This window comes from Salmo trutta, chromosome 9 (genome assembly GCF_901001165.1).
Source record: "Salmo trutta chromosome 9, fSalTru1.1, whole genome shotgun sequence".
In the NCBI taxonomy this organism is placed as follows: domain Eukaryota; kingdom Metazoa; phylum Chordata; class Actinopteri; order Salmoniformes; family Salmonidae; genus Salmo; species Salmo trutta.
This window is the reverse complement of record NC_042965.1, coordinates 23,219,972-23,244,573: the sequence shown is the minus strand read 5'-3', so window position 1 is coordinate 23,244,573 and position 24,602 is coordinate 23,219,972. Positions and strand designations below refer to the sequence as shown.

The window sequence follows — 24,602 nt, the reverse complement described above, 5'->3', positions numbered from 1 at the left end:
TGGTCCAATTCATACAAATCAGTCATGTGGTAACTCTTTACATAGATTTTTTATTTTCATAATTGTATCTATGAAAACAATCAACTTTTTGACAGATCTCACACACACAAATCTTCAAAATATACATTAGTGCAAATTGATCAGAAAATGGGTTAGAGGGTTATTTAGAGGTTGCATCCTAATTCAATACTAGGAGGAGAGTGAGTAAATGGCAGTATTTATAACAACTGGTATGCTTGTTGAGCAATACACACTTAGATTTTGTAGTTGTACACACTGCCACCACAACTTTAAACACTTTGGCAACTCAGACAATATTTGGGGTAAATTTGTTACATTGCTATAAATTCCAATTCCGCTGCTCTATAAAAGAGTTGTAAAACTCATGTTGCTTCAATATCATTTAGGAACAAAAATAACAATATACACATTAGCTTGATACCATGAGATCTTGTGCAACAACTGCAGAAATGATTCTAGACGAAAGTAACTGGTCTGCAGACATGTGGAGCTAGACTACAATCCAAACCACCTGCACGTTATTACAGTATTCTGAATTTGTTACACACGTAGAAAAATGTAATAAACAGCAGCTTATATACAATGTCAATTTAAACATTGCATTATTTTAAATAAACCTACATTTTACAATATATTGAGTGATTATTTCCAGACTGAAATGGCTGAGGACAGTGATTACATATCAAGTACCTGCACATTTCCTAATCTAGTAACACCCATTAAGCCTAAAACATCTTGGTTGAAGTAACGAAAATCTTTTGTGAAACGACTACCAGTATTCTGAGATGTTTTTGAGAACAGTCCAATCATTCCTACAGGTAGGCAATCTCTGGGATCTAAAAGGCAGTGCCTCCTAAATCGATGTAAAAGACGAGGGGGACATTCATGATTTTAATATGACAGGAGGTCAAAGTAGAGCAGCATAATCTTTTGTACTGTTAAAGCACAATCCTACAGGTAAGGAGAATTACACTTCAGGGGGTGTTTTCTGTGGCACTCATGGCTGTGGTGGTATGGGTTGGCAGGGGAGTAGGTGTCCAGTCTGGCTCAGTGCTCCGGGGCTCTACTCCTCCAACAGTAGACGGAGCCGTCTCACCCGCTCATAGAAGAGTAGGTAGGCGTTGGAGGACAGCACCTCCTGCAGACTGGCCTTGCGTACAGAGTCATCTGAAACCCACAGCCACTGGGAGCTGAATGGAGAGGGGCTGCGGGGCGAGGGAGGGCAGCGGCGGTAAGTGACAAAGTGTCCTGAGTGCATGTCACCATGGTGAACCAACACAGCCATCAGTTGAAAGTGGTATTCTGAGGAGCTGTGGAGAGACATGGTGTATTCAACAGTGTTATCAGAGTACACGCTATAATTCCAAGACAATTTATCTGATTTTGTATAATTGGTTCTTCTCTTTATTGATATGAAAAGGCTGTTTAAGATTATCAGGTTGTGTTTACCTGTAGTCATATGTGAGGTTGACCTGTGGGTTCAACCCAGGAGAATGGAGAAAGACAGACGAACAGGTTCCATTGGACAGAGGCTTGTTCTTGTTATGGTGTTCTATATCTGAAAATAAGTAGAATACAGTATGATCTTACTGTTGTACAAGGCCTTTCAAAAGTCTGTAAAATAACAATTACATTATGAGAGTAATCTGGAGTATCTGTCCTCAAACAAATCCCAAATAATCTAAGGCCAATTTCCAAGAACAATCATGACCGTTTTCAGTCCTCTCAAGCTGAAAAGGTAATAAGAGGTCATAAGACAAGCAATTTAGTCCCAGGAAAGTGATTTCACCCTACCTTTGCCATTGGGAGGGGTCTTATCTGCAGCCTCTCCTGAATCCTCTGCTTTAATGGTTTTGGGAGTACAGTTAATGCGCTGGAGCCTCTGAACGGTGGCGCGGTGTTTGTAGCGGTCCATAGACAGGTACTCTGAGATCTGGACATGTTCCTGTCTCTTTATGGGCGTACCCTCATTAGACCATGTCAGTCTCTGCAGGTGAATACAGAGACACTGTGGGAGCTGGAGGGAGGAGTCACACAAACACACACCGTCATATACCTGTATACAGTATGTCACATAACTGAGGACAAGGATATGCTGAAGCCAGACACAAATGCATCGGATAGTGATGTGTGCAGGGGGATACCAGTAAAGCAGTGAAACCATTTAGTACACAGCAATTGTTTCACATATCATCAAGTAGGTCACAATAGGCAGGTTTCCATCCAATTGGCGACAGATTTTCATGTGAATATTCTAAAATCTGCACATTTTGTTGCAGATAGAAATCATTCCGTGATGTAGTGCACACAAAATGTACTTTTTTGCTTACGTTTCATGTAGTTTCCTCCCTCTCCCGCCCTACCGCACCTGCTGTCTCGACCTCAATGCTCGGCTATGAAAAGCCAACTGACATTTACTCCTGAGGTGCTGACCTGTTGCACCCTCTATAATCACTGATTATTTTTTGACCCTGTGGGTCATATATGAACGTTTGAACAGCTTGAAGAACGATTTGGCCTTAATGGCCATAAACTCTTATCTCCACTCAGCACAGCCAGAAGAGGACTGGCCACCCAGAGCCTGGTTCCTCTGTCGGATTTTTCCTAGGTTCCTGCCTTTCTAGGGAGTTTTTCCTAGCCAACTGTGCTTCTACATCTGCATTGCTTACTGTTTGGTGTTTTAGGCTGGGTTTCTGTATAAGCACTTTCTGACATCTGCTGATGTAAAAAGGGCTTTAAATATATTTGATTGATGTACCGAATAAAAATCTAAAGTCCAATGTGTTTCCATTGCATTTTCAACTACTGAAAATACGACCCTGGATATTTATTGGAAAGGAGCATCAAGCTCATCACCGTGCACTTTCACCACCCTGTGAAGTTCATAACTTGTTTCATCTGCACTGCACTACAAAAGGCAAAATGCAGTAACTCCCTTTGTCTAGACAGGAATTTCTGATACTCCATAATATATTCTGATCAACTGGCTCGTTCTTGTGTCAAGAAACTAAATGCCAACATTAAATCAGATAATATACCTGGCCATTACAACAGATCAAACATTTCTGACCAAATTCATAGTTACTGCGTTTTGCCTTAGTAGGGCAGCGTAGTCTAATAAACTGCATGGTTTCCTGAGTCGTAGTGGGAAGACCACACACCATATTATTGTGACTCAAAGTTTACTTCGATATGATGGTTATCTAATCAATATTTGCGCATAAAGGATGTTTCCACCGCCATTTCTTGTATAATTAATTTCACCAATACAAAAAGATCCCACCATGTCGAACGAACAAATTATCTGTCGGCATTTCTAAAATTGTGCCGAAACTTCCTGTGTCTATCACAGCAATTTCTGTGTATATGTTTTGACTTTACTTGCATAAAAACATGGTTAGTGGGAAAGACCATTACCTTTCCCAGTTTAAGCTGTTTGATGAAGGTTGTCCTCTGGCTTTCCAGGACATGCCCATTCACTAAGGCGCCTTGTTGAAGCTGACGGGAGAGAAGATGTCAAAACAAGGTTCATTCTAAAGCTCCAAAATAACATACCCATAGGCTCACAGAAGAACAGTTCCTCTTTCTTAACCAACCAAGTGAAGACTAGTACCTTGGTGCAGTTTTCACACTCCACCTCTTTAATGGTCTCTGAAGAGATGAAGTGCTGGAGACAGTGATCCAAAGAGATAGGCCAGCCCTAAGGGAAATATACTCAGCACATTGCGTATACTGTAGCTCACAAGCTATTATTTTACATACAGTCTTGTAGAACAGGGTTACCTGTACTCGTGCAAGATTTTGCTCCAGCTACCTTGGTGTACACATATCAATGATAATTGTACCACCAGTGGTACAAGGAAAACCGTCACCTGAATGATTTCAAGGTTTCCGTCATGTATTTTTTCTCCCGTCACCCATTCTGCTTACCCATTGCGGCGAAGGGATGGATAAGGAGAGGCTGTCGAAAGAGTCATATCGCACTGGACTCTGCGAACAAGAAAATGAATTAATAGCACAAAAAAACCACTGATTTAATGACAGTACACTGCCAAATATCTGATATTCACGTGATATGAAAAATAAACAAATACATTAATCACCTGTTGTTCGCAACGCTTGCAAGCCATATTGCTTGTTAGGCGGCCATGGAAAGGATGTGGAAACTTCCAAGGACTTCGTAAAGGATGAAGAGGGCCTGGAAGAGCAAATGTAGTTCCCATTTTCCCAAAATCTACTTCTCTAGTAAAATATTCCACACCACTATTTGCCTCCTTACCTCGACTCTTGCAGCTTAATGTCTTATCATCTATATCTGGGAGACTCTGATGCCAAAAACAAAGGAACAGAAGTCAGAAGGCAAAACTACAATTAACTTACATCAAAAACACACTGTGCTGAAAGAAACAAAGCTTAGCAGGACTGTGAGTATTAAAGGAAGGGGAGTGACAACTTACCTCAAGGGACTGAATGTCAAAGAGGTGGGTGACTTTGGGCTGTCGGTCTCGCTCCTCCTCCAGGGAAGAGGTGAGGACATGGAAGAGCTCATGGGCATCCTAAGAAAAGTAAATAGGGACGAGAGATTAAACCAATATACCTTATATATTTACATTTTAGTCATATAGCACTCGCTCTTATCCAAAGTGACGTAGTTAGTGCATTCATCTTAAGATACTTTTGTGTATGTGGATACCCCTTCAAATTAGTGGATTCAGCTATTTCAGCCACACCGTTGCTGACAGGTGTATAAAATTGAGCACACAGTCATGCAATCTCCATAGACAAACATTGGCAGTAGAATGGCCTTACTGAAGAGCTCAGTGACTTTCAACATGGCACTGTCAAAGGATGCCACCTTTCCAACAGGTAGCTTAGTCAAATTTCTGCCCTGCTAGAGCTGCCCCGGTCAACTGTAAGTGCTGTTATTATGAAGTGGAAACGTCTAGGTGCAAAGGCTCAGCTGCAAAGTGGTAAGACACACAAGCTCACAGAAAAAGACCGCCGAGTGCTGGTAAGTTGCAACACTCACTACTGAGTTCCAAACTGCCTCGAAGAAACATGAGCACAATAACTGTTTGTGGGGAGCTTCATGAAATGGGTTTCCATGGCCGAGCAGCCACACACAAGTCTAAGATCACAATGTGCAATGCCAAGCGTCGGCTGAAGTGGTGTAAAGCTCGCCGCCATTGGAGTGATGAGTCACGCTTCACATGGGCCGAATACAACAGATGAAATGCTTACTTTCAAGCCCTTAACCAACAAAGCAGTTGGGAAAAATAAGTGTTAAGTAAAAAATATAATTAAAGAGCAGCCGTAAAATAACTGTAGCGAGGCTAAATACAAGGGGTACCGGTACAGAGTTAATGTACGGGGGCACAGGTTAGTCGAGCTAATTTGTACATGTAGGTAGAGTTAAAGTGACTATGCATAGACAATAAACAGAGCATAGCAACAGTGTAAAAGGGGGACGACGACAATGCAAATAGTCTGGGTAGCCATTTGATTAGCTGTTCAGGAGCCTTATGGCTTGGGGGTAGAAGATGTTAAGCCTTCTGGCCGTAGACTTAGCGCTCCAGTACCGCTTGCCGTGCGGTAGCAGAGAGAACAGTCTATGACTAGGGTGGCTGGAGTCTTTGACCATTTTTAGGGCCTTCCTCTGACACCGAATGGTATAGAGGTCCTCGATGGCAGGAAGCTTGGCCCCAGTGATGTTCTGGGCCGTACGCACTACCCTCTGTAGTGCCTTGTGGTCGGAGGCCGAGCAATTGCCATACCAGGCAGTGATGCAACCAGTTAGGATGCTCTCGATGGTGTAGCTGTAAAACCTTTTGAGGATCTGAGGACCCATGCCAAATCTTTTAAGTCTCCTGAGGGGGAATAGGCTTTGTAGTGCCCTCTTCACAACTGTCTTGGTGTGTTTGGACCATGATAGTTTGTTGGTGATGTGGATGCAAAGGAACTTGAAGCTCTCAACCTGCTCCACTACAGCCCTGTCGATGAGAATGGGGGCGTGCTCAGTCCTCCTTTACCTTTAGTTCACCATCTGGCAGTCCAACAGACAAATATGGGTTTGGCGGATGCCAAACCTGCCCCAATGCATAGTGCCAACTGTAAAGTTTGGTGGAGGAGGAATAATGGTCTGGGGCTGGTTTCATGGTTCGGGCTAGGCCCCTTAGTTCCAGTGAAGGGAAATTTAAACGCTACAGCATACAATGACATTCTAGACGGTTCTATGCTTCCAACTTTGTGGCAACAGTCGGGGAAGCCCATTTCCTGTTTCAGCATGACAATGCCCCCGTGCACAAAGCGAGGGCCATACAGAAATGGTTTGTCGAGATCGGTGTGGAAGAACTTGACTGGCCTGCACCGAGCCCTGACCTCAACTCCATCGAAACACCTTTGGGATGAATTGCAACACCGACTGCGAGCCAGGCCTAATCGCCCAACACCAGTGCCCGACCACACTAAAGCTCTTGTGGATGAATGGAAGCAAGTCCCTGCAGCAATGTTCCAACATTTAATGGAAAGCCTACCCAGAAGAGTGGAGGCTGTTATAGCAGCAAAGGGGGGAACCAACTCCATAATAATGCCCATGATTTTGGAATGAGATGTTCGACGAGCAGGTGTCCACATACTTTGGTCATGTAGTGTAGGTAGGACGACCACATATCTCAGTCATAGACTGAACAAAAATATAAAATGCAACATGTAAAGTGTTAGTTCCGTGTTTCATGAGCTGAAATAAAAAAAATCCCAGAAATGTTCCATATGCACAAAATGCTTATTTCTCTCAAAATGTTGTGCACACATTTGTTTCTGTTAGTGAGCATTTCTCCTTTGCCAAGATAATCCATCCAACTGACAGGTGTGGCATATCAAGAAACTGATTAAACAGCATGATCATTACACAGGTGCACTTTGTGCTGGGGACAATAAAAGGCCACTAAAATGTGCAGTTTGTCACACAACACAAGGCCAGATGTCTGAAGTTGATGGAGCGTGCAATTGGCATCCTGACTGCAGGAATGTCCACCAGAACTGTTGCCAGAGAATTTAATGTTAATTTCTACCATAGTTCCTCTTTCCACTTGTTTTTACATCCATTTGAGTTTTTCAGAAGTCAACTATAGCTTTTAATGTCATTTTTGAGAATTTGGCAGTAAGTCCAACCGGCCTCACAACCACAGACCACGTGTAACCACACAAGCCCAGGAGCTCCACATCCGGCTTCTTCAACGGGATCGTCTGGGGGGGGGGGGGGGGGGGGGGGGGTAATATAAAACTTTTTCTGATTGGCTGGGCCTGGCTGTACCCCTGCCAAGTCATGTGAAATCCATAGGGGGATTTCTTGCTGCTCCATTGGAAAGTACCATAGTCTTGTAGTGGATGTGAGCTTCGACTGGAAGGGCTGCCTTTTAATTTGTTTTGAACGTGGAGCAGAATTCTTATGGGGAACAGATTAAAGACAATAATATTGACTTGAATGCTCTGAAATAATGCTCCCAAATGCTTAACAAGTAAGGATAAAGTACCTGTTCCTCAAAGGAACTGATGTGCCACCTGTAGAGTCTGAGGACCTCCAGCAGACGCCCTGCATCCAGCACATCCTCCTCCCCAGTGTTGTCGTTTGACAGTGCTGCAAATCAGAGAATGTACTGTCAGGGTGCATCCCATATGGTACCCTATATAGTGCATTACATGGGTCCTGGTCAAAAGTAGTGCACCATAGGGTATAGGGTGCCATTTGGGTTGCAACCATAGAGTCTAACAATTGAGCATACAGGGATTCTGAATCCTTCTTCGCCCATCACTACCTTTGAGAAGCTGCAGGAGAGTTGTGGAAAGTTTGGGGTCCTTCTCTGGCTCACCCTCTGACACACCTTTGCAGCTAGTGAACTCATCCAGCCACTTGACGAAGGAAGGGCAGGCTGCCAGGCCCTGGAGCAGAGAGTTCATGAAGCAGGTGTTTCCCAGGTTCAGCAGGCCTGGTACCATGCCTATGGTGGATACTTTTTTTAGTATACAGTCAATGGCCCTCATAAACATCCACCTACATAACATTAGTGATCCCATCTTTAACTGCCTACACAGACATTGGGCAAGCTTACCTTTCTTCCTTTTCTTGCTGTCTGTAATTGGACCCCATAGAACATACACTCCAGCAGCCATGGCAGCCGCTATTCCACCAATGACTCCCCAGTTTTTCATAATTTTGTTCCTGAAAAATATTCCAAAGTGATACATATTATTGACAGTCTCATAGAAAAGACTGAACTGTTGGGACATCAAATGCGTTTCCCTTTAGTTACTCTGAATATATTGTGTGCGCCATACCTAACAAACTCTAATGTATCCAAAGCAGCAGCGGAGGCCAATTTAGCTCAATAACCCTGTTTACTAGATAATTCCTGGTTCATGTGAGTCGAATTTCATGTGACATGTTCGGCAGCCAACGACAGGCAGTCCTGTCGACTTGACAGACAGATCTGCCTATAAACGTTAGCTACTGTAGATTGCTCTTTTTGACATAGTCTACTACGACACAACGACTTCTCTAAAACATGTTGGAATTTTGCTAACAGGTGGTATGGTAATCCCATAAAAGTAGTCCGTCAACTCGTTAATTTCAGATTGATGCAGTCAGATCAACAGTACTCGATTGCTTTGGCGTCGTTTGTGTGTGCGCCACTTAAAAACGCCGTTCGAACTGCGCACTAAGAAAGAGCAAGCTCATTGACTACACTTCGCTAAACCCCGACACAATCACACATTTAATGCGCGAAAAGAAAGACCTTTTAAACATTCAGGTCTGACCTGACAATGGTACCAGAGTACAGGAACTCCCGAATAAGCTTTTCAGATGTCGCTGGTCTGCACCACGGCATACTCTCGGAGCTAACGTAGTGGAACTTAAATTGGGAGTCTTTGGATTTTTGACGGACCAAACACAGCTGTACAGGAAGTCATTTGTCGCAGACTTTTTATTTTTATTTTTATAATTAACAACAACTCAATACAGGAAGTACATGTGGTAACACAAGTATATATAAATAATATACAAAGGACAATTGGGCTAGGGGGTACAATATCACATTACACAAGGACCTTAAGGGACATACATACACTTATTCTAACAAGAGTATTTAATTGTCTTAAAATACAGTTCAATTTATTTTTGTAAGGTAAGAAAATGTGGTGTTTTGTTTGTAAATTTACATTTGTGAATATGAAATTTGTCCAAAAGAATAATGAAATGAATTACATAAAATGTTTCAGCTTATTTCTATCGTAGGTAAATAATCCAAGCAGTACATCTCTCCACAATAGTGTAAAATCTTCATAAATGTGTTCAATTATAAATCTACTGATGTCTTGCCACAGTTTTTTCTTACATGAATACAATGCCAAAAAAGATGCAACACTGTTTCTGGGTGGTCATTACAAAAGGAACAATTTGAGTTGATGTTTTCCTTAAACTTCTTCATATAGTGGTTGGCAGGATAATATACTGCTCAAAAAATAAAGGGAACACTTAAACAACACATCCTAGATCTGAATGAAAGAAATAATCTTCTTAAATACTTTTTTCTTTACATAGTTGAATGCGCTGACAACAAAATCACACAAAAAGAATCAATGGAAATCCAATTTATCAACCCATGGAGGTCAGGATTTGGAGTCACACTCACAATTAAAGTGGAAAACCACACTACAGGCTGATCCAACTTTGATGTAATGTCCTTAAAACAAGTTAAAATGAGGCTCAGTAGTGTGTGTGGCCTCCACGTGCCTGTATGACCTCCCTACAATGCCTGAGCATGCTCCTGATGAGGTGGCGGATGGTCTCCTGAGGGATCTCCTCCCAGACCAGGACTAAAGCATCCGCCAACTCCTGGACAGTCTGTGGTGCAACGTGGCGTTGGTGGATGGAGCGAGACATGATGTCCCAGATGTGCTCAATTGGATTCAGGTCTGGGGAACGGGAGGGCCAGTCCATAGCATCAATGCCTTCCTCTTGCAGGAACTTCTGACACACTCCAGCCACATGAGGTCTAGCTTTGTCTTGCATTAGGAGGAACCCAGGGCCAACCGCACCAGCATATGGTCTCACAAGGGGTCTGAGGATCTCATCTCGGTACCTAATGGCAGTCAGGCTACCTCTGGCGAGCACATGGAGGGCTGTGTGGCCCCCCAAAGAAATGCCACCCCACACCATGACTGACCCACCGCCAAACCGGTCATGCTGGAGGATGTTGCAGGCAGCAGAACGTTCTCCACGGTGTCTCTAGACTCTGTCACGTGCTCAGTGTGAACCTGCTTTCATCTGTGAAGAGCACAGGGCGCCAGTGGCGAATTTGCCAATCTTGGTGTTCTCTGGCAAATGCCAAACGTCCTGCACGGTAAGCACAACCCCCACCTGTGGACGTCGGGCCCTCATACCACCCTCATGGAGTCTGTTTCTGACCGTTTGAGCAGACACATGCACATTTGTGGCCTGCTGGAGGTCATTTTGCAGGGCTCTGGCAGTGCTTCTCCTGCTCCTCCTTGCACAAAGGCGGAGGTAGCGGTCCTGCTGCTGGGTTGTTGCCCTCCTACGGCCTCCTCCACGTCTCCTGATGTACTGGCCTGTCTCCTGGTAGCGCCTCCATGCTCTGGACACTACGCTGACAGACATAGCAAACCTTCTTGCCACAGCTCGCATTGATGTGCCATCCTGGATGAGCTGCACTATCCGAGACACTTGTGTGGGTTGTAGACTCCGTCTCATGCTACCACTAGAGTGAAAGCACCGCCAGCATTCAAAAGTGACCAAAACATCAGCCAGGAAGCATAGGAACTGAGAAGTGGTCTGTGGTCCCCACCTGCAGAACCACTCCTTTATTGGGGGTGTCTTGCTAATTGCCTATAATTTCCACCTGTTGTCTATCCCATTTGCACAACAGCATGTGAAATTTATTGTCAATCAGTGTTGCTTCCTAAGTGGACAGTTTGATTTCACAGAAGTGTGATTGACTTGGAGTTACATTGTGTTGTTTAAGTGTTCCCTTTATTTTTTTGAGCAGTGTATTTATAAATAATTTTAAAGGAAACTTCCTTAATTTTGTTAACAAGTAGGTATGTGTGTGGCAACATCCAAACTTTTTTCCAACAGATATTATCAATAAATCCATTCCAATAAGGCATGACATAAGGTATAGATACAACATCCTGCTGAAACAAGGTTTGTATCGCTCTGTTGTTGAATGGTCAAAAGAGAAACAAATCTTTCCTACTGATGAGTCAACAGGGTCAACGGAAGGTAGGCTCTGAGGGTCAGGTCTTGACACGTTCCTGAATAATAAAGCAACAGCTGAGGGAATAGCATCTAAAACAATTGCAAAATCTTTAGGTGTTACAGGGACCTTGTAAAGTGATAAGAATTCCTTATAACTAAGTAAAAGACCCTCTGCATTTACCAGTTGGCTCACCAATAGGATATTATTTCAGAACCAATATTCTAAAAACAAAGAAGTATTTTATACAATATATCCCGATTATTCCATATATAATATCTGTGTGGAGAAAAATTATGATTATATATTAAGGACCGTGACAAGAAAACTTTCTGCTTTTCATTGGCAGGTTTCACTGGAACTTTGTCAATATTATAATTGCAAACCAACATGAAGTTAAGGCCACTAAAAGTAGAGAAGACATGATGAGGAATACAATTCCACATAGTGGGTCTTCTTAAGAATTGTTTTATCCAGATGATCATAAAAGTATTATTTAAGGTAGCAAAGTCCAGAAAATTCAGCCCACCATTCTCATAAGTGTTCATTACAACAGTTTTCCTAATGTAATGGGTACGGTTTCTCCACAGAAAGTTGAAAAGCATCTGGTCCATTTCCTTGCTTATTTTACAGTCAAGATATAAAGATAGAGCGCCATATGTTAGTCTAGAGAGACCTTCAGCCTTGGTTATTGGGACTCTTTCTTTCAAAGATAAGTCCCTCTGTAGCCATTGATTTAGCTTCTTCTGGGGTTTTTTAATAAGAGGGTTAAAATTTAGTAAGCCTCTCGACTTCTGATCCTTGGTAATGGTTATGCCTAAATATGTAAGTTCTTCTTTTACTGGAATACCATAATATGAAGGTGTCACACAATCTTTCACAGACATGAGTTCACATTTATTAATGTTAAGATATAGACCAGCCACTTTGGAAAAGGATTGTATCACATTGATCGATATGGGAATTTGGTTAGCGTCTTTCAGAAAAAGTGTAGTATCGTCAGCCAGCTGGCTTATAATAATTTCTTTACCAGCTATGGAAATACCTTGTACAGGACTATTATTTAAAGAATTTGTAAGAAGTTGGGTGATTAATAAAAACAGGTACGGAGAGATAGGACAATCTTGCCTAATTCTTCTCTTTAATTCAAATCTAGGTGAGGTGCCATATTTCAATTTGATAGAGCTGTTACCATTCGTATAGAGAGTCTTAATAGCCTTACAGAAAACATCCCCAAAGCCAAGTCTCTCAAGGGAGTGGAAGAGGAACTGATGCTCTACTGTGTCAAATGCCTTATAAAAATCTAAAAATAATATGAAGCTATCCTCGGTTATTAGGTTTGAGTAGTCAAGTATGTCTAATACTAGTCTGATATTGTTAGAAATATGTCTGTTCCTCATAATGCCAGACTGTTTCATCAATGATTGCATCCAGGACTTCTTTAATTATTTTTGCAAGTAGTAAGGCTAATATCTTATAGTAATTATTAAGAAGACAAATTGGACGGCAGTTATCGATGAGCAGCACTTCTTTTTTAGGCTTAGGTATCAGTGTTATTAACCCAGACTCATTGTAGGAGGGAGAACATTGTTTTTTATACTCTCTAAAAAGACTTCAAATAGGAAGGGAGCTACTTGTTCAGAAAATAATTTGTAAAATTCTGATGTAATTCCATCAACACCTGGTGATTTATTGTTCTTTAGATGTTTGATAGACTCTATAATCTCTTCAACTTTGATGAGTTCATCACACTGTTTAGATTCTATATCACTGATAGGGTGAACATTATTCAGTGAGTCAAAAATACATATCTGTGGATTCCTGACAGTACGTAGAGCTATACAATTTTATGTAAAAATTGCTACAGTATTTAGCGATTCATTTTTGGGCATCTGTAATAACAACATCAATGTTTAACTTATGGATAGTGTTATTTGTAGAGTGAAATTTCTCAAGTCTAAAGGAATAGGATTAATTCTGTTCTCCCTCCTCAATCCATTTTTTTCCTAGATATAATAAAGGCTCCTTCTGCTTTTAATCTATATATATTATCCACTTTATTTAATCTATATATATTATCCAGTTTATTTAATCTATATATATATGATCCAGTTTATTTTGTAACTCAATCAGTTCCATCTTCTCCTCCCCCGAGGGGCCGGCCGGGGACCTCTGAGAAAGGGAAGTTACCTTAACGATCACCTTTTCCTCCTCAGCTCTTCTGGTCTTAGCAAGATTACTACCATATTTTCTAAGGTATTTGGACACCTCAATTTTAAAGAGCTCCCAGTTCTTGCAATAAGATTTTTCTTCACAAGCCCTTTCCCAAAAGTGTGAAAGCAGATCTTTAACCTCAAATGTAACTATATCATTTAATAACAAACTATTTAGCTTCCAGTAGGATGCTCTACCAAGGTTAGTATCAGGGGTAAATATTTTGATATCAATGTAAATGGCCCTATGGTCTGTGAGGGGAGTAGTACACATGTTTGTAGTAACACACTCACTATCAATACATTTGGATATAAGCCAAAAATCTATTCTGGATTGTCTGGAACCTGTTTTGTTACTCCAAGTGAACGATCTGTCGGCCGGAAACCTCTCTCTCCATATATCAGTAAGATCAAACTTTTCCATAAAAAGCATTAAACCCAAATTCTGATTGATTGGCCTACCTGGGGGCCATCTATCAGTTGAATTATCTATAGTAATATTAAAGTCCCCTCCTATCAATTATAATGAATTTGGAAATTTAGATAACCAATGAAGTATATGTTTCTCTATAGATTCAAGCAACTCATCATTCTCATGTATGGTGTTGTACCCGTAGAAGTTTACAGTAATGAGTGTAATGTCATTGTAACTGATCACAAGACAAATAAAGTGGCCAAAGGGGTCACATCTGAGTGTAGAATATTACCACCAAAGGTATTTTTCATTGTAGTGACACCAGCAGAGCGTTCAGATCCATGGGAAAGACAAATATCGTTGCCCCACTGTGACCTCCAGAAGTTGGCATCAGCTGAAATTGAGTGAGACTCTTGAAAAAATCAGTTTGAAATTGTTTAGCAAATAAAAATAAGGCCTTGCGCTTCACATTGTTTAGTAACCGCCTAGCATTAAGAGAAACTATAGACAAAGACAAAACAACAAAGATTATATAAAAGTATAAACTGTAGTAGGATGAGTCAAAAATGTAGGAGCAGTGAACGTAGGCGTTAAGGAACTGAGATCTGCACCATTTAAGTCAACTTAAAGCGAAAATAGCTTATTCCATAAACTCAGAAACAGTAAAGAGCCTTCCGCAAACTGTTGCCACAAATTTGGAAACACAGAACCGTTTATGCATTGGGTGTCAACATACTCTTGGCCATGTAGTGTATGTCCAAAGCACATAATGTAACTTGGTAAACATATTCTAAAAGTTTGACATACAGTGCATTTGGAAAGTATTTAGACCCTTTCACTTTTTCCACATTTTGTTAAGTTTCAGCCTTATTCTAAAATTGATTAAATTGTTTTCCCCCCCTCAATCCACACACAATACCCCGTAATGACAAAGCAAAAACAGTTTTTTTGATTTTTTTGTAAATGTATAAAAAAATATATATAAATAAACTCACATTTACATAAGTATTCAGACCCTTTACTTAGTACTTTGTTGAAGCACCTTTGGCAGCGATTACAGCCTAGAGTCTTCTTGGGTATGACACTACAAGCTTGGCACACCTGTTTTTGGGGAGCTTGTCCCATTCTTCTCTGCAGATCCTCTCAAGCTCTGTCAGGTTGGAGGAAGAGCATCCCTGCACAGCTACTTTCAGGTCTCTCCAGAGATCAATCGGGTTAAAGTCCAGGCCACTCAAGGACATTAAGAGACTTGTCCCAAAGCCACTCCTGCGTTGTCTTGGCTGTGTGCTTAGGATCGTTGTCCTGTTGGAAGGTGAACCTTCCCTCCAGTCTGAGGTCCTATGTGCTCTGGAGCAGATTTTCATCAAGGATCTCTCTGTACTTTTCTCCGCTCATCTTTCCCTTGATCCTGACTAGTCTCCCAGTCCCTGTCGCTGAAAAACATCCCCACAGGATGATGATGCTGCCACCACCATGTTTCACCATAGGGATGGTATTGGCCAGGTGATGAGCGGTGCCTGGTTTCCTCCAGACGTGAAGCTTGGCATTCAGGCCAAAGAGTTCAATCTTGGTTTCATCAGACCAGAGAATCTTATTTCTCATGGTCTGAGAGTCCATTAGGTGCCTTTTGGCATACCTCAAGCGGGCTGTCATGTGCCTATTACTGAGGAGTGGCTTCCGTCTGGAACCTCTACCATAAAGGCCTGATAGGTGGAGTGCTGAAGAGATGATTGTCCTTCTGGGAGGTTCTTCCATCTCCACAGAGGAACTCTAGAGCTCCTCTGTCAGAGTGACCATCGGGTTCTTGGTCACCTCCCTGACCGAGGCCCCTCTCCCCCGGTTGCTTAGTTTGGCCAGGCAGCCAGCTCTAGGAAGAGACTTGGTGGTTCCAAATGTCTTCCATTTAAGAATGACGGAGGCCACTGTGTTCTTGGGGACCTTCAATGCTGCAGAAATGTTTTGGTACCCTTCCCCATATCTGTGCCTTGACACAATCCTGTCTTGGAGCTCTACTTACAATTCCTTCAACCTCATGGCTTGGTTTTTGCTCAGACATGCACTGTCAACTGTGGGACCTTTATTTAGAAAGGTGTGTGCCTTTCCAAATCATATCCAATCAATTCAATTTACCACAGGTGGACTCAAATTAAGTTGTGGAAACATCTCAAGTATGATCAATGGAAACAGGATGCACCTGAGCTCAATTTTGAGCCTCATAGCAAAGGGTCTGAATACTTATGTAAATAAGGTGTTTCTATTTTGTTTTATTTTTTTTAAAAATGCTAAATCTTCAAACCAGTTTTCGCTTTGTCATTATGGGGTATTGTGTGTAGATTGATGAGGAAAAACATATATTTAATACATTTTAGACTAAGGCTGTAACGTAACAAAATGTGGGAAAAGGGAAGGGGTCTGAATACTTTCCTGAATGCACTGTATTCATGATTTTATAGAATGTAAAACACAAGTGTGCTCTAAACGCTTTGCTGAGGGCAGCTGGATGAGGACCCTGACAGGGCTATTTTTGTTTTTGTGTAGTAATATTAGACAATTCCAGGAGGCCTCTTAGAAGTATAACGTTAATGTAAGTTAAATTGAGCTACTAGTTTAAAATGCTAATGATTATGAAATTACACTATCATTATAGTTACATTTGCTTTCACTTTTTACAGTGCCCCTGTCAATGCTGAAAAGATAGACAGATGAGCCCACTGCGGAGTTAGTTGGTGATCCATGGTGAGTATTTCTGGAGTTCATGTTTTGTTACAGTAATGAATATTCTGAATTGTTCACATTGACTGACATTTAAAAAATGGTAAACTATTTTACACCTGCCGATCTCTGTTATAATATTAGGCTAATTATCCTACATTATCCCCACTTCTTTTACATCACCAGAAAATACAAGTTCACAAATATCCTAACAGCTTATCTTCAGTTCCAACCAGGTTGCAGAGCTGCTATTCCCAAAGCATGATTACACAGAAGCCCCTTCCTACGAAAGAGCAGCTGGAGGCAGCGCGTGATGAAATAGATTGGCTGGCAAAGGAGAATGACTCACGAAGAAGTCAACCATTCAGTTTCCAGTGTGATCCCAGGTTCATCATGTTGTACACTGGGGTTAAAGACTGACACCCTGAAAGCTGATTGCCAGGCTTAGAAGACATATTTGATAGCGTGATCCCCCTGACACTCGCCAGTTCAGTTAACCAGCTGTGGTTTGTATGCGCTGTACTCAACTTTCCAAGGGCTACTTTTTTAAAGAACACTTATCTTGTGGCCCTACCCACTTCCACTATATGGGAATGAATGAAGAATTGTTTATTGTAAGCATTTATCCATTTGTCTAACCCTCAATGTACACAGCCACTGTAATGCTTAAGGGAGAACCCTGTATTTCTGTGATGTACAATAGATTGATATACTGTTCTACCTGAGAAGAATACCATGACAAATGCTTTTCAAACATGACTATTTAATTATCAAAATACATGTCTCCAGCGTCAATAATTTCACAGTTCATTAAAAAGCTCAAGCTTCAATCAAATAGGTTAACTTCAATTATAGACATATTTTAAGCTTCAATCATGTAACTGGAATTACAAACATTTCAAAGTCCAGTCCTGTACATCACTGAATAAACTATACACCGTTATTTATTATTACCATGGCACCAGGGTATCACCTTTCCACCTTCTTCTTCTTCTGAGGATTTTATATGGCGGTTGGCAACCAACTTTAACCTGTTTGGGATAATGGGCAGTATTTTGACGTTCGGATGAAAAGCGTGCCAAGAGTAAACTGCCTGCTACTCGGGCCCAGAGTCAAATATTTGCATATTATTAGTAGATTTGGATAGAAAACACTCTGAAGTTTGTAAAACAGTTTGAATGATGTCTGTGAGTATAACAGAACTCATATGGCAGGCAAAAACCTGAGAAAAATCCAACCAGGAATTGGGAAATCTGAGGTTTGTAGTTTTTCAAGTGATTGCCTATCCAAACTACAGTGTCTGTGGGGTCATTTTGCACTTCCTAAGGCTTCCACTAGATGTCAACAGTCTTTAGAACCTTGTTTCATGCTTCGACTGTTACTGGGGAGAGAATAAGAGCCCATTCAACCAGTGGACTTCCTGAGACCTATGAGTTGTTTACTGCGCGGTCACCCAGGCGCGCCGTTCCTTCTTTTTCCTCTGTAATGAATACGCTATTGTCCGGTTGGAATATTATTGAATATTTATGATAAAAAGACCCTAAGGATTGATTGTAAACATTGTTTGACTTGTTTCTACGAACAGTAATGGAACATTTTGACTTTTCGTCTCTGGTTTTGCGCTCGCGCATTTTGCCTTTGGATAGTGATCTGAACGCGCAAACAAAAGGAGGTATTTGTACATAAATATGGAGTTTATCGAACAAAACAAACATTTCTTGTGGAAGTGGGAGTCCTGGGAGTGCATTCCGACAAAGATCAGCAAAGGTAAGTGAAGATTTATAATACTATTTCTGAGTTTTGTTGACTCCAGAACTTGGCGGGTAACTGTATAGCTTGCTTTGATGGCTGAGCTCTGTACTCAGAATGTTGAACAATGTGCTTTGTGGGAGATAAGCAGCTGTGCTGAAGGAGAAAGAACATAAATATTTTGGCTATAGGAGGAGAAGAAGACATCTGGTTCTGATAGAGCAACAGGCCACGGTGGGAGGCATAGCGACCTGACAACCAGACTTGAGTTATGCAGAAAGGGCCCCAAATACATCGAGATAGTCAGACAAAGGGGCACAGAGAAACCACATGAGGAGGCCCTGCTAGCATTATAACCTATACAGCTGTCAGATGTGGGCGTTAACAAGCAACAACTGATATGGAGAGATAATGGTAAAGAACGGTCAAGGGAAGCTATATTCATATAGAGGGAGGGGACTCTATACGTTATGCAAAGACAGAATCATATAAAGATAGGACTCAGTAATATGAGAATTTAGTCTTTTCCATGGAGGGGCTTGGCTCTGTTACGTGTGTAATAGGGTCCTTCCATGGAAGGGCTCGGCTTTGCTACTCTGTATTAAAGTCTATATTGAATTCACAAGTTCTTGTAAGAGTATTATGTTCTTAAGACAATTTTCCACGACAGCTTTCGCCTTAAAGCTGTTTTGAAATCTGACACAGCGGTTGCATTAAGGAGAAGTGTATCTATAATTCTTTCAATAACTGTTGTAAATTTTATCAACGTTTATGATGAGTATTTTTGTAAATTGATATGCTCATTCACCGGAAGTTTTGGAGGCAATACATTTTCTGAACATCACGCGCCAATGTAAAATGGGGTTTTTGGATATAAATATGAACTTTATCGAGCAAAACATACATGTATTGTGTAACATTGAGTCCTGGGAGTGTCATCTGATAAAGATCGTCAAAGGTTAGTGATTCATTTTAGCTGTATTTCTGTTTTTTGTGATGCCTCTCCTTGCTTGGAAAATGGCTGTGGTTTTTCTTGTCAAGGTGATGTCCTAACATAATCTAATGTTATGCTTTCGCAGTAAAGCCTTTTTGAAATCGGACAATGTGGTTGGATTAACATGAAGTTTATCTTTAAAATGGTGTAAAATAGTTGATTGTATGAGAAATTTGAATTCTGAGATTTTTGACGTTTTGTATTTTGCGCCCTTCTATTCCATTGGCTGTTGGCTAGGGGTCCCGCTGGCGGAACGTCTGTCCTCAACAGGTTTTAAGGTGCATTACCGCCACCAACTGGACTGGAGTGTGGACCAGAGACACACCTGTCCACCTACCAGTGTGATTTATTTTTTCTTTATTCCTACACAGGACTGGCAGGAAGTGCTCAAAAAGTATTGGTCCAACTTGGACTTCATGTCTACCAACTTTTCAGACTCAAGGAAATAATTGTTGCATTTCACAAAAAAAGTATGCTCTGAGTTTGAGGCCAGCAAGGTATATATCTGGCAGTTGCTTCCTATTGCAGCAAGGTTTTGCATAAGGTTCATAGCAAACTATTTACTGGGCAATGGTGTAGGGACTGGACAATACTTATTTGGCACAATCCCTTCAAGTCCTGCGGACCTTGTTGGCAGGTGCATTGTCTTTCCTCAGTGGCTTTACTTTCGATAATTTAACTGTATTTACATGTTTTAGTCATTTTTGTCATTTTAGTCATTTTAGTCATGATTGAAGCTTAAAAGTCATTTAGCAGACGCTCTGATCCAGAGCGACTTACAGTAGTGAATGCATACATTTCATTTCATGCATTATTTTTATTTTATTTTTTGTACTGGCCCCCCGTGGGAATCGAACCCACAACCCTGGCGTTGCACACACCATGCTGGCGTTGCAAACACCATGCTCTACCAACTGAGCCACAGGAAAGACTTCAGGCCTGACGTACGCATCGGATGTGCCATGTTTGAGGCAAGCATGTTTAGCTTTCTGTTGGTGGAATAGAAGTGTAGCCCATTTTAATGTAATGAGCTATGGTTTACAGTAAACCGAGGGCATGGTTGCACTGTCCCGGGCCAGCTTTACAGTTGCATTTAGTTTCCATGATGAATGGACTTTCAGAGTAGAACTGCACCTGGGGAAAAAAAAGAAAAAAGTGAGTTAACCTGTTGGGGCTAGGGGCAGTATTTGTACGGCCGGATAAAAAATTTACCCGATTTAAACTGGTTACTACTCTTGCCCAGAAACGAGAATATGCATATAATTAGTAGATTTGGATAGAAAGCACTCTAAAGTTTCTAAAACTGTTTGAATGGTGTCTGTGAGTATAACAGAACTCATATGGCAGGCCAAAACCTGAGAAGATTCCATACATGAAGTGCCCTGTCTGACAATTTGTTGTCCTTCTGTTGCATCTCTATCGAAAATACAGCATCTGTGCTGTAACGTGACACTTTCTAAGGCACCCATTGGCTCTCTAAAGCCGCCAGAAAGTGGAATGGGGTGTCTGCTGTCTCTGGGCGAAGAACAGCAGGAGAATTTGTGAGTGGTCAGCCTGGGGACAGTGACACTGGAGATGCGCATTCACGAGAATTCAAAAAAAAAAAAATCTTTCAGCCTTTGAATAAATACAACGTTGCCCGGTTGGAATATTATCGCTATTTTACGAGAAAAATCGCATAAAAATTGATTTTAAACAGCGTTTGACATGCTTCTAAGTACGGTAATGGAATATTTAGAAATCTTTTGTCACGAAATGCGCTCGAGCGTCACCCTTCGGATAGTGACCTGAACGCACGAACAAAGCGGAGCTATTTGAATATAACTATGGATTATTTTGAACCAAAACAACATTTGTTGTTGAAGTAGAAGCCCTGGGAGTGCATTCTGACAAAGAACAGCAAAAGTAATCCAATTTTTCTAATAGTAATTCTGAGTTTAGTGAGTCCCAAACTTGGTGGGTGTCAAAATAGCTAGCCGTGATGGCCGAGCTATGTACTCAGAATATTGCAAAATGTGCTTTCGCCGAAAAGCTATTTTAAAATCTGACATAGCGTTTGCATAAAGGAGTTCTGTATCTATAATTCTTAAAATAATTGTTATGTATTTTGTCAACGTTTATCATGAGTAATTTAGTAAATTCACCGGAAGTTTGCGGGGGGTATGCTAGTTCTAAACGTCACATGCTAATGTAAAAAGCTGGTTTTTGATATAAATATGAACTTGATTGAACAAAACATGCATGTATTGTATAACATAATGGCCTAGGAGTGTCATCTGATGAAGATCATCAAAGGTTAGTGCTGCATTTAGCTGTGGTTTTGGTTTTTGTGACATATATGCTTGCTTTGAAAATGGCTGTGTGATTATTTTTGGCAGGGTACTCTCCTGACATAATCTAATGTTTTGCTTTCGCTGTAAAGCCTTTTTGAAATCGGACAATGTGGTTAGATTAACGAGAGTCTTGTCTTTAAAATGGTGTAAAATAGTCATATGTTTGAGAAATTGAAGTTATAGCATTATTTCGCGCCACGCGATTCCACTGGCTGTTGACTAGGGTGGGACCTAGCCCAGGGAAGTTAGACAAGTAACGTTAGACATAATATTTATTTCAACACACCATAAGGTGAGATGAAGGCAGTGGGAAGGTTTACTCCTAAATGGCAGGTAATCCAAAGAAAGAAGAAGAGTAGGCGGTCGGGATGTTGCGACAAACTTTAGTTAACTATTAACAGAATATATTTACAAAATAATACATATGGGTGCAGTCAGCCTAGAACATCAGGACGAACAACTGTAACACGTTTCAACTACTAGAACCTTCCATAAGGGACACACAAAGAACAGATAATGATATGGATTGTCCATACAATTCCATAATGCATTAACTTAGGCTAAATCAAAGCAGAACCCAAAACAATGCAAAAAAAAAAGGCTACTTGCCTGAAATTAAAAACTTAAGAGGTTTGGTTATTGCATAGATTTATGGATTTTCACTAGTGAGGGGTTTGAAGAAAATACTGCTAAGTATTGTAACTGTCTGGTGGGGTCAAAATTATTCAATTATGGTCTATTATATCTAATTGAAAATAACATAAAGGGATGTAATTTGTGGCCTCCCGGGTGGCGCAGTGGTCGCAGTAGCTGTGCCACTCTGGGTTTGAGCCCAGGCTCTGTCGCAGCCGGCCGCGACCGGGAGGCCCATGGGGCGGCGCACAATTGGCCTAGCGTCATCCGGGTTAGGGAGGGTTTGGCCGGCAGGGATATCCTTGTCTCATCGTGCACTAGTGACTCCTGTGGCGGGCCGGGCACAGTGCACGCTGACCAGGTTGCTAGGTGTACGGTGTTTCCTCTGACACATTGGTGCGGCTGGCTTCCGGGTTGGATGCGCGCTGTGTTAAGAAGCAGTGCGGCTTGGTTGGGTTGTGTTTCGGAGGACGCATGGCTCTCAACCGTCGCCTCTCCCGAGTCCGTACGGGAGTTGTAGTGATGAGACAAGACAGTAACTACTAACAATTGGATACCACAAAATTGGGGAGAAAAAGGGGGTAAAAATACATTGTAAAAAATGTAAAAAGCGATGTAATTTAAGGGATTACATGACCATTTTATTATTCCAGATGAAAATGGGAATTGGGTAAATTTGAAACACATATAGTACCTTCCATTTGTGGATCGCAGTTCATGGAATCCTAGCACACGAATAAAACACAGTGATGCCAATTTAGCAATTTTGTTGCTAGATTTAGCAGACTACCTGGCAACTTTTTTTTCTCCAAACAGCACCTAGCAACAAATTTAGCTACTTTAAAACATTTATTTGGAACTTTTGAAAAGTGACTCAAATGCTAAAATGCTCGTATTTTCCCTCTAAATGACACAAAAACGATTTTCTCTGTCACACACTCAGTCACAACACACGTGCCTGGCTGCAAAAGTGCATTGTGAGCGACGTCAGTAGCAGGCCAGCAGCAATTTCAGTAGATTGCAAATCATCGTTGGCTGACTGCAGCAGCAGTAGTACGGGTTCGACGAGCCAAACCCAATAAATATAGTTGGTCATGAATGTTTGATCTTGAACAGAACGTACAACATCAATCAACATGTCTCAATCAAAATTGTACAGCCAGAAGTACAGAAAAGAGTGGGAGTCTGGACCTGAACAAATCCGAGATGGCCAGTCAATTTGTGTAACGTTATTGTGTATTCAACGTAATGACGCAGTTTTACGTTATCACGCAATGACATCACAACGTCATTTAGCAACAAATCACCCTGCCTCTAGCAATTTATCCTGAAAATTAGTTGGCAACACTGATACCTCCACACTTGCCATTACAGTCGTGCATCCAAGCGCATTTCCGTTTGTTCCTAAAGTAATATTATCCTAATTTGCAGATAGAAACAGAATTACTCAATTGACACCTACTTTCCTAACTGACCCGCATCTACCTGAATTATGTACGAATAATGTGAGGGCAATGTGTGACATTGCTGTCAAACTACACCTGCCTGCCTCACTCCTGACGGAAACCATACTTATACCAAGATGGCAAGCACAACAACAGGAAACATTAACTAAATACTTAACTACAAATGTTGTATGTAGGAATAGCTGAAAACATTCAGTAATATGGTCAAATAAGCGATGTAAAATAACAACTTTACACCTTTTTCAACCTACAAAGTTACGTTAGCTACCTAGCTAGCTGCAAAAAAAAGTACAAATACATAATCTTACCTTGTACATCGTGAATGTAATCCTCGATCCAGTTACAGTAACCTCTTAGTTTGACTGCCTTGGGCAGACAGGACTCCCGAGTAGCGCAGCGGTCTAAGGCACTGCATCTCAGTGCTAGAGGCGTCACTACAGACCCTGTTTCGATTAACGTTACAGGCTGTATCACAACCGGCCGTGATTAGAAGTCCCATAGGGCGGCGCACAATTGTCCCAGCGTCGTTGTAAATAAGAATTTGTTCTTAACTAACTTGCCTAGTTAAATTAAAAATAAATGTTAAAAAGTCTAACATCTGCCCATGTATCGATATAAATCCAGTGCATTGTTGTTTTGACTAGCGACTTCCGGGGGTTACCCACCTCAGCCTCGCTTTCATTTTAAAATGGCGCCTGCGTGACTAAAACGTATTACACAGGTTGTCACATGCTAAAAAAGCATTCTACTTTATCCACAGAAATGTTCTAAATAACATCTTAAATACAAACCT

General features: G+C 41.3%; 1 protein-coding gene across 5 annotated transcripts; it reads right to left on the bottom strand.

The window, feature by feature from the left end:
* Nucleotides 1–30: 30 nt before the first annotated feature.
* On the bottom strand, nt 31–24,287 carry usp30 (ubiquitin specific peptidase 30). 5 transcript variants are annotated; one of them, XM_029763091.1, is made up of 13 exons: nt 24,118–24,287; nt 8,130–8,239; nt 7,836–8,018; nt 7,554–7,657; nt 4,479–4,577; nt 4,301–4,346; nt 4,125–4,219; nt 3,952–4,011; nt 3,635–3,721; nt 3,439–3,519; nt 1,816–2,038; nt 1,471–1,579; nt 31–1,331 (listed from the first exon to the last, which is right to left on the bottom strand). In XM_029763091.1, the coding sequence occupies exons 2-13, from the start codon at nt 8,227–8,229 to the stop codon at nt 1,085–1,087; spliced, it is 1,434 nt and encodes a 477-aa protein (XP_029618951.1). In that variant the 5' UTR covers nt 8,230–8,239; nt 24,118–24,287; the 3' UTR covers nt 31–1,084. The 5 variants fall into 5 exon arrangements, with proteins under 5 accessions (XP_029618951.1, XP_029618947.1, XP_029618950.1 ...); XM_029763087.1 differs by lacking the exon at nt 24,118–24,287 and adding an exon at nt 8,836–8,944; XM_029763090.1 differs by lacking the exon at nt 24,118–24,287 and adding an exon at nt 8,849–8,937.
* Nucleotides 24,288–24,602: the final 315 nt, after the last annotated feature.